Genomic DNA, 11,040 nt, shown 5'->3' with positions numbered 1-11,040 from the left:
AGAATATGCTATTTATAGAACTTGAGAGTGCACCAAATTTGTTTCTATTAAATTTTGGTTTTGTAGATATAGAGATAGTTCGAGATTTTTGATCACCCCTGGTACTAATAGATACTAACGCAAGGTTTTTCATATAGATTTTATGTGTTTAATTTCTTTGTGTTTCATTGTTGATAATTAATCTTTTGATAGATATTATAAGTTATCTGTGGCAAACTTACACAAGTTAGTTATCTTTGATCACTACACAAGGAGTTTATTTCAATACGCACTATTTAACAACTGTTCGATAATACATGTAATACTAAATAAATTACTTCAAGCCACACTATAACACAATTCCTCTTTTAAAAGCGTTAAATATTATTTGAAATATTTTGCAACTGTAATTCTCTTCTACATTTAAAGATTGTTATGTCCCTCCATAGATTTGAAAACAAAATTCTGTGCTAAAAATAGACCACGTGCTGCTATCAATGTATTTGTTCTTTAAGCCCCCTAAAATTATCTAAAAGTAAAATAAGAGAGAGAACAAATTGTTTTTTTTGGATTTTTTAAGGCCTGCCCCCCCCCCCCCCATTCAATTATGTATATTTATTGTATCCATAAAGACTTAAAATTTGATAAAAATATAATTTACTTTAGCCCCCCCCCCCCCCCCTTAACCACAGCTAAATTTACATTACAATTTGCAATTTTTACAATTTTGCATAAATTTGAAACAATATTGCGTTTAAATTGCATTTATAATTACAATTCTGTCACTGCCATTGCCATTTACGTGCAATGAAATAGAAAAAACAAGAGCCATAGACTAAAAAAAATTGCAAAAATCAATATTATAACAACTTGAAAAAAAATAAGATAAAAAAGTAGTATTTTATATCGCGCCCTATCTTATGTGAACTCTAAAGCGCTTAACATAGATAATTATAACAATCTACAAAATAAAAGAAAGACTAAAACAATCTTACACATATAAAAAAGTAAGAAATTCAGAAAATACAGTCACATGTTAAAACAGTCCATACGTACATGCACTTTTCATTTCAAATTTTAAAATTAAGTCCCCCTTTAAAAAGATATGTAAAACAGTTTCATGCATGATGTCAGTTAAATCAGTATCCGATTTTGATTTTAAAAGACATGTTTGTAGGAACACCCCCGGTTATTTTGCCGATTATATAGATACTGATTACTTCTAAAATAGAAAACATAGGTAAAGACATTTTAAAAGTCGTATTGGGACCAATCTTATTCCGGAAACTGTATGTGCAGATTCGTGAATTAGTTTTCGTGAATGACTTCCTACTTGATTTCGTTATTCTAAGGGGCGTTCTGTGTGGAAAATATTAAACATTTCCTTCTGAATTCTAACAATGGTAAGCATTTCTGGGCAAATTGTTGATATTTTTTTGGTTTAAAAGATTACTTTCGGAAAGTCTTTTCCGCACAAAAATAATGTCTCCGTGCTAAATTATTTCGTGTTCATTTGTTCAAAGAAGGTAAACATGGTATAAACGCTTTTTCATTGAAGTGAAAGTAAACATTTGTTTATAACATACACATTCATGCAACAAAGATGAGTATTTTATTAAATAAAATCATTTTCACAATTAGCTGATGAATTTTAGCGTACCATTTAATCTTATTTGTAGAAATTCCGATTTTGCGGAGACCTGGATTGCCCAGACTGGGTTCTGGCTGAAATCAGTATTCTGTCAAAAATGGTAAGAAACTCAGTGAAGATTGTGTAAAGATTAAAAAAATGATGTTTTGAAAATATTTTATTGACAATATGTCAAAAGGATTGGGAGCAAGTTTCAAAAACTTAGATAGGCCTCTCCCATAAAAAATCACAGGTACTTGTGACCCCCCCCCCCCCCCCCCCCCCATATTCAACCCCGGGGCTAATTGGACATTTTTTTCACAAATTATATTTATTACACTTATTCATCATGTGTACAATATGAAAAAATTGTCAAAACCCCAAAACAATCACTAAACAAAAAAAAATACCCACTTATACATCATAAAGGAGAAAGGTATGCCACTCCGGTTTGTTTACGTTGAAATTTCCCTAAGTAAAAGCAACGGAAGTGCATTGAAAATGTATGATAACACCGAGAGAGATTATTACGTCAGGCAAAAACTCTCTCGGACGTTATCCTAATAAGTGAAACATTCTCTATGCACTTTTGTGATTACCTAAGGAAATTTCAAAGTTCTGACTGGAATACTGTTTAAGGAGATATTGTGGGATTCTTACGAGATGCGGAGTTAATCGGATAGCATGGATGAAGACAGAAATATATGTAGAGACGGTGTGAATCGACATTTTAGGTTGAAATTAAATAAATACATGTTTTTAAACTCAGAAAGACCAGTGGGGGTACAACGTATACAAACCAGAGTTGCATACCTTTCTTCCTTATAATGTATAAGTGGGCATATTTTTTTTTTTTGTGGAGCGATTGTTTTGGGGTTTCGACAATTTTTTTATATTGTACACGTGGTAAATAAGTGTAATAAATATAATTTGTAATTCCCCGTTATATATTTGCATCTGCCAGTACACAGGAATAGGTTTTTTTATAGTTTCTTTACATTTGGCCATTAAAAAGCAAAAGCACACTGGTCATCCCCCCCAACAAGTTAATTAAATCAATATATTATAAAATTCATTGATTGTAAGAAATTGCATCTATCGTTTTCCCCCTTTTGTTTTATTTAACTTTTCATCTGCCAATATTCTATTGAAAATTGTACGCAATCTTGCTGATCAAAAAGTGTGTTATTACATGTACGTTTTGCGTTCTTGCCTTTTGCTTAATCTCAACGCAAAATGTAACAACACAAAATGCAATAATCAAAAAATCGTGTTATTACATTTTGTAATACATCGTGTTATTACATTTTCCACACAGTTTATAAGCAAAATATATAGAGGATATCTATATTGTGTGATTTGATATTGGCTTTATCCAACGAGTTGAAATGGTGTATATATTCGCGAGGCTTGCCGAGCGAATATACACCATTTCAACGAGTTGGATAAAGCCAATATCAAATCACACAATTATAGATGTTCTATTTATCTCATACGACTTTCGTTTTAACAAAATTTTGAGACTTCCCCTGCGAAACTACATGAATGACTGCCAAAATCAAATTGATGACGTATAACTTGATGACGTAGCACCGTTGATGTTTACATGCGTCGAGAGAAAGTAGATCGAGTTCAAAATTTAGAATATTTGCTATCTGTGTCTTTGAAAACATCATGTGAAAATTGCTGGAGCTTTACATCGAACGAACTTCTGACTGAAAGTTGTTAGGACTATGGGGATCGTGAAAATCAACTCTTTTTACGATGGCAGTAGAAATCATGCTAGGCAAGGCTAGGGGCCTAGACTTTGTCTAGATTGTTTGCTGATCCATGGTAAGTTACACCTACATTACTAGGTAGGCATACGTAGTATAATATAAGAAAGCATTGTTAAAGATGTCAAAGGAGTCTTATAACAACAACTTAACTGGTATATGTAGGCTTTACTTTCTCCGAAAACGATCTAAGAGGGGGGGGGAGTAACATCTGTCTTCAAATAGCCAACGGGTTCCTTGATAAAATAAGACACTTCTTTGACATCTTGCTTTTAACGATATTGCTACCCTTTATCATTCATTTTATAAGGGCAACAATTTTCACAAATAAAAGTTTCAATAAAATAAAATCTTGAAGCGAGGGTTCGTGTCAAAACCGGAAGTGCTATTGATAAAGCATCTACCCGTTGATAAAGCATAAGTTTATCCAACGGCCTGTATCACCAACACGTATGAGATAAATTAAATATATGAGTAAATATTTCTACTGATTTATATTAATGATGTATGGTATTTTGTCACAGAGAAACTTCACATTTTGTGTTCAGTAAAATAAAATAAAAACTTAGATTTAAGGAAAGGTTCAATGTATATTCAGTCACACAATATATATACCGTAGATCTGATGTTAACAAACTTTTCTTTTTCAGACTTCAATAAAGATGAAGTTACTGTGTGTACAAGTTATCAAAGACATGCTATCAGAGGGCATCGATGTAAGTTTGTTGTGATTAAAGAAAATTAAGACTATTATTCAAAAAATATGTAAATTATTTATATATGTCAACCTGCTGTGTTTGAATGTTCACTTTTTTTATGTAACATGAGTCAACTGCATATGAAGAAACATATATAACTATAATTTTCATTTTGGAAATCCATTAATTTTTGGAAAGTAAAAAAAATTATGTATCCTTTTAAAAAAAATTAATATTTGAATAATCATGATAATTGTGTACACCTAGTTATATGCATTCAAATCACACAGTTTTTTTCTTTCATTTCAGTATGAAAAGGTTTATAAAATAACACACGATGCCAAATTTGGTAAGTAGATAGTTTTCACTTATTTTATAATCATTCAGGAGAGTATTGTATAATTTCCATCTTTCAATACTGAGAAAAACACAATAAAAAGTACAGTTCTTTACACTTTAGAATTTACTTGAATCTTAGTTGGAGAAACTTTCTGTGTTTTATTTTATGGTGCAAGTGTGGGAGTTATTTACTCAGTGAATCTCTATTTTATTGACATTTTTTACCTGACCTCCAAAAATGTAGTTATGCAAGACATAAATCGATCCAAAAATATACAAAATATTGTTTATTATTCATTTATGTCAACATCATAAGTTGAATTCATCTGCCATGTAAACTGACCTTGATCAATTTTATTTTGGGACAGCCAATGAGAATTCAGGATCTATAGGAGCAGATCTTTTACAAATTTCCTTATCCCTGTTTATGAAAAAATAGCACATGGAATGGTTTTTTTTGTTGATGTTTAGTGATACCAGTCAACGCAATCATTGATAAACACCAACATTTGCTCTATTAAGTTATTCTAAATTTTAAGTGAAAGTCTCAGTACATCACACAAGAACTGTCATGGCTTCCAGGGGCTGACAAATAGATTTTTAAGGCACTAGTCCAAGGGCAAGTACATGGTCAAAATTGACTTGCCCTACCTGAATTTTTGCTTGCCCTACCATAAACTAATTCTATATTTATAGATATTTCAAAAAAGAGGAAGACAAATGCTGAGCAAGCCCCCATGCCCAGCTTTAAATTTATGGCCTACAAATAAATTCTACTTTTGATAAGTCACTTGCCCGCGGGCAAGTGGTTGATAAAATTTCACTTGCCCACCCCTAAAATTCACTAGCCCCGAGCGTCGGGCATTGGGATTTGTCATCCCCTGGCTTCTGAGGAGAGTGACTGCATGGTAAACACACAGATTTATTTTACATGGTTTTGCATTTAATTGGCTATGTTGTTGACAGTGACATTTTTTAAAATTAATGTATTAGACGTACCAGAAAGTTGAATGTAAAAACAATTTATTTTCCCTGCAGTCACCCGTATTTGAAAAATACACAATGTATATTTGCACCATAAAGGAAATGCTGTGGAATTGTAGTCCTCTCCAGAAAATATTACGGTAGATTAAAAAAAAATCAGAAAAATCTACATAATTGCAGCCGCAAAAAGATATGGTTTAAAAACGTGGATAGAAATATAGACTCATATTAAAACTTCCATTTTTAAGTTTACATTTATGTTGATATTAATATATTCAAATATTGTCATTAATAGTCTCATTAATTTATTAATATATACCCCCCCCCCCCCAGAAAAAAAGGGTTTAGTGTGCATTTTTTGTTACAGAGACTGGAGATGTAAAGGCTTCCATAGCTGCCTTGACTTTTATATTGTCAAGTGCTGCTAAATATAGCTGTGATGGAGAGACATTGTCCAACGAACTTCAGCAACTGGGGCTCCCCAAAGGTAGGTAGTTCTGATTAACTTCAATAGCCAGAGATCCCCAAAGGTGAGCGATTCCAATAAACTTCAATAGTTGGGGCTCCCCCAGAGGTAGAGGGTAAGATACCAGAGGCATAACATCAGCTTTGGAACTAACTAAAACTCAAATTCAGAATTACAACCCAAAAAATATATGTTTAGTTGTAATTGCCATGAGTTATTATCGCAACTTGTACTTGACCTTTTGTGCTTAGGTTTCAGTGTCTCAATAATTGATAAATAGGAAGTTTTTTTAATCTGATTTACAGAACACGCCACCTCCCTGTGTAAATCGTACAGTGACAGCTCAGACAAACTTCAAACACACCTCAGGAAAACAAGTCTAAGATGTAAGTATAAAACAAGTCTTACATGTAAATGTAAGTTTAAAACAAGTCTAAGATGTAGGTATAAAACAAGTCTTAGGTGTAAGTATAAAACAAGTCTTAGGTGTAAGTATAAAACAAGTCTTAGATGTAAGTATAAAACAAGTCATAAATGTAAGTATGAAACAAGTCTTAGATGTAAGTGTAGAAGAAGATTTAGATGTAAGTATAAAACAAGTCTTAGATGTAAGTATAAAACAAGCCTTAGATGTAAGTATAAAACAAGTCATAAATGTAAGTATAAAACAAGTCTTAAATGTAAGTATAAAACAAGTCTTAGATGTAAGTATAAAACAAGCCTTAGATGTAAGTATAAAACAAGTCATAAATGTAAGTATAAAACAAGTCTTAAATGTAAGTATAAAACAAGTCTTAGATGTAAGTATAAATCAAGTCATAGATGTAAGTATAAAACAAGTCATAAATGTAAGTATAAAACAAGTCATAGATGTAAGTATAAAACAAGTCATAAATGTAAGTATAAAACAAGTCTTAGATGTAACTACAAAACAAGTCTTAAATGTAAAGTACAAAACAAGTCAGAGGTGTAAGTACAAAACAAGTCTTAGATGTAACTACAAAACAAGTCATAATTGTACGTACAAAACAAGTCTTAGATGTAAGTTCAAAACAAATTTTAGATGTAAGTTCAAAACAAATTTTAGATGTACGTAGGTGTAAAACAAGTCTTAGATGTAGGTATAAATCAAGTCTTACATGTAAGTATAAAAACAAGTCATAGGTGTAAGTGATTTGGAAGCTCAGGGTAATAAATTTTTAGCAGTATGTTTGCCCATACACATTTCCATATTTACATTACTTTTGGTGGAGATCTAACAAATAACTTGAGATATGATTCCATCACCCTAGTTTTTTTGGTTTTTTAATCTTTTAATTATCAATCAAAATAAGAAAATAAATTTCATTTTTCTGTAATACATATAATTCTACAATTGTTTACATTATGGAAATTATGCTGAATCTTTATTGGTTTTAGATGTTATATTTTAGTATCACACCTAGAGAAGACGGAGTGGAGAGTGGACTATATCCTCAGTTCCAGTGAACTTAAGGTCAGAGGAATCTGAGCATTGTGTTTATTGTGAATTTTGGGTTATTCATGTGCGGTCTCATCTGAAGGACCAGTCTTTATTTCTCACACTGGGATTTGAACTCACAGTATAAACTTAAAAGATCAACTCCTTACTATGCGACTGTAGCGCAATTGCTCTAAGCGCTGTGCCATACAGATTGTATAGATCTGAAATGATGAGCTGAAGGAGACAGGGTAGGAAGAGGAGAAATCAGTCAGATATACATGTATAGAGCGGGTAGGATAGGGAGGGAATATATTTGGGTTTTGATAGGAAGTAAGGACAAAAATCTTAGACAAGAGGGTTAAATTTGTTTGGGATAAAAGAAAGGGAAGCTTTGCAGAATGTCAAAAAATTATCTAAAAGTGTTTGGGCTGCATGAAGGGCAGTATATTAGATAGAAAAATTAAAGGGAAATTGAAAAGCTATGTAGATACCTTAATCTGTATTAAAATTAATTTTAAAAAAAAATTGATCATGTACATGAATGATCATATGAATTTTTTTATCAGGAAGTGAACAAACCATGTGTTCAGATGAGATTACAGGTACGGAACCCTGACACAGGGGCAACAACTTCTGTCTCCTTCACAGTAGATATGGATAAATTCAGAGTACTTCTAAGTGGTAAGAACAATTTTAACATAACAAAAACATTTTTAAACACAGAAAATACAAATAAATTTGTCAAAATATTGAAAATACGGTAACAATTTGAGTCATGTATACATCTGTAAATTGAACTGTATTGTATACAGGGTTAATTTTATCCTTTATTACTTTTTGCCCTTTTACACTTGCTAACAATTTTCCCCAATTTTAAATTCGCCAATTCACAGTTCTGTTTAAGAAATTATACATCTCCCATTTTAAATTCGCCCAAATGAGACAAGGGCGAATGGGGGCAAAATTTCCCTGTATACAGTATGTTGTTTAAACGCGTAGATTTTCTAAATTCTCTTTCAAAGTTTCACAATATTTGCATTTTCGGTGACAAAAAATTGTACTAGATTAACAAGGGTGGTTTTAGGCATAAAGGCGGAAACTTTAACATTGTAGAAAGTTTACAATTTCTTGAAATTTTACAAATATTTTATTCTTATCATTTACAACCAAATAAGTCAACATATATACCAATCCAGGCATCCACTTTTTGAGATAATATTTACCAAGAAATGAATTTTTGTGATAGATGGAAATTTGTCTAAATTCTTGATTGTAATTTTTTGCAGTTTAAGAACGAATTTTTAAATTGGAATGATTTTTCTTAATTAAAATATTTTATAAGAAGTGTATTTTCTTTTATCTCAACAGAACTTAAACAAGCAGAGACAGTCATGGCAAATTTAACGTGACATCACCCCCAGGAATATATAGATAAAAACTTTTTTATTAAGAAAAATTGTGCAATGTACTAGATATGTGTATTTTATACTTATTATTGTAATAAATGATTTGACAAAATAGAAATATTGTTGTGCATTAATGAATCTTCAAAATATGATTCCAGAAAATTCAGAGTATAAATGGGGGAAAGCAAAACAAACTCACCAGTATTGTCAGTACGTGTTCCCTGATGCGTGCAAAGTTTAACAAAATAAACACACTTGGAAAACATAATTTGGTTTTGTTAACAAGGCACGAGCTCTGTTATTGTTAATACTTACTGTTCACCGGGTGTGTTCAATTTATTTGTTATACTCTGCAGACATTACTGAGCATGGACTGACAATAAACATTAAATTCAAAAGATACATGTATCCAATAAGTTGTCACTTGTTTCGCCCTTTATGCAAATTAATCGAAGTTTTAACTAACTCATGCTTCAGAACTGAATTCAGATGTGTGACCAAAGGGCTATTTTATAAAAATAATCAATTTCATAATTTGTGTATTAATTGAGTCAGTAACCTTCCTGTTTCTGAAAAAAATTGATGGTAAGATAATCTAAAGTCTTAAAGATGAGATAGGTGTCCAAATGTACAAGCATGTCTGAAATTTTATGTACGTAACTTGGTGTCTACAGTGACTGTTTTTTAAATCAATAAGCTGTTCTTCTCTGGTGAATCCTTTTTGAAGTATCTAAACACTAGTTTGCATGTTTTATTGCATGACTTATTTCTGCCTTATTCTATTATAATCAGAAAATATATCCAAGATTACCAATGGACACCGTTAATTACATAAGCACTAAGCAAGTAACATATTACTAGAGATTAACAAGTTAAAATATGAAAATAATGTAATCAATAAGGTATGATGAAGTCATGTTTAATATTATATTTAATGGAATTTATTTAAAAAGTCACAATTTTTATTTCTAGTTTCAAAACAGGAGAAATTATGTAAGTAACATGTAACATGGAACTCTCGAATCAGGCTTTAAAAAAACGAAAAAAAAAAAACAAGACAATCAAACACTTGTCTTTGATACTTTTACTATTTCATTTCGAAGCTTAGTAATAGACCAGCTTCCAAAGAGAATTAATGCAGATAAGTAAATTGTCAAATGCATTGCTAAATATCCTATGTCTTCTATTTTGAGTCTTGTGGATCTTTGTGTCATTGTTACGAACATAATTCAGTCATTTCTTGTAAATCTGAAAGAAAAAAAAGAGATATAAAACAAAATACACAATGATGTAATCAATACATATGCTGTTTATATTTATTATATATCCTTGAAAAAACGAGAAACTAGGCAATTAAAGCACAAATTATGTCACTACTTCAAGTTTTCGTGTCTCCTTTACGAACGTAATTGTGTAAACGATATGGCAATATTAAAAAAAATATTCAATAAGTATTCATCCTTTGATAAGAACAGAACAAAACTAACAAATGTGGAATAATAACATTCACTCAAATTGATACAATATGAATATATTAATACCAAATCTATTATGTACGTAGCCTCTTTTTTCCAAATGGACACGATGAGTATCGCCATGTTTTCTAGCAGACAGCTGCGCCACCTTTTACTTTCGTTTTTAATTTATGATTATACCACTGCTACGGACTTCCTGAGCCAAACTTATGATTCATTGCAATTGGCTGTTATTTTAGCAATCATACTGAAAGCTTTTATGTTTGTAACGGTCAATGCAAGTCACCAAACATTTTACAATCAGAGATCATTTAAATACTTGCAAAAAGAACTGAAGCATATTGTTAAAAATAATATATCACAAATACTAATTAATTAAACACAAAAATTGAACTTGACAAATTATTTAGTGTTTGTAGAGAGGTGTCAAAAACTTCAATGCATATACAATCGTTACGAACATAAACCATATATTTTTAAGTTCTAATTAGGATAATTTTAGCATGTTTGACAAAATAAATATATTATTTCGTTTACGAGGGTTGTCCCAGAAAATCGTGGACAAAGCGTTTTTCTCGAAAAGTAATGGGCGCACTAAGCTGAAATTATCAGTAAATGTTTATTCATCATATTTAAGTGAGTCATAATGTTTTTGATAATATATATTCAAAAATAAAGATTTTATTCTGCTTGAATGTGCACAAGGTACGGTTCGGCGCACGGTAAAAATAGCAAGGTTATATTAGAGAAGACATAAGAATTAATTCATAATAAAAGTTTTCAATACATAAGATTAGGATGAAAATTATCCTAATTCCATTCCTTA

The 11,040-nt window shown here is 31.1% G+C and overlaps 1 protein-coding gene across 1 annotated transcript; it reads left to right on the top strand.

Annotated features, from left to right (window-relative positions):
* Positions 1 to 1,306: 1,306 nt before the first annotated feature.
* Positions 1,307 to 8,801, top strand: LOC134280278 (COMM domain-containing protein 4-like). Its single transcript, XM_062762680.1, has 9 exons — positions 1,307 to 1,382; positions 1,659 to 1,730; positions 4,035 to 4,100; positions 4,392 to 4,431; positions 5,773 to 5,892; positions 6,177 to 6,257; positions 7,305 to 7,366; positions 7,900 to 8,014; positions 8,702 to 8,801. Exons 1-9 carry the CDS (start codon positions 1,380 to 1,382, stop codon positions 8,740 to 8,742), a joined length of 600 nt encoding a protein of 199 aa, XP_062618664.1. The 5' UTR covers positions 1,307 to 1,379; the 3' UTR covers positions 8,743 to 8,801.
* Positions 8,802 to 11,040: the final 2,239 nt, after the last annotated feature.

This window comes from Saccostrea cucullata, unplaced genomic scaffold (genome assembly GCF_032062105.1).
Source record: "Saccostrea cucullata isolate Sc308-1 unplaced genomic scaffold, CSIRO_AGI_Scuc_v1 ctg518, whole genome shotgun sequence".
In the NCBI taxonomy this organism is placed as follows: Eukaryota; Metazoa; Mollusca; class Bivalvia; order Ostreida; family Ostreidae; genus Saccostrea; species Saccostrea cuccullata.
Note: the sequence above shows the minus strand (reverse complement) of the source record. Positions and strands in the feature narration are given on the sequence as shown.

What these genes read in the sequence shown, in the direction of transcription:
- LOC134280278 (XM_062762680.1), top strand. An exon ending in AACACACGATGCCAAATTTG is followed by an intron (nt 4,432 to 5,772) that starts GTAAGTAGATAG and finishes TTTTTGTTACAG; the next exon opens with AGACTGGAGATGTAAAGGCT. An exon ending in GCAACTGGGGCTCCCCAAAG is followed by an intron (nt 5,893 to 6,176) that starts GTAGGTAGTTCT and finishes TCTGATTTACAG; the next exon opens with AACACGCCACCTCCCTGTGT.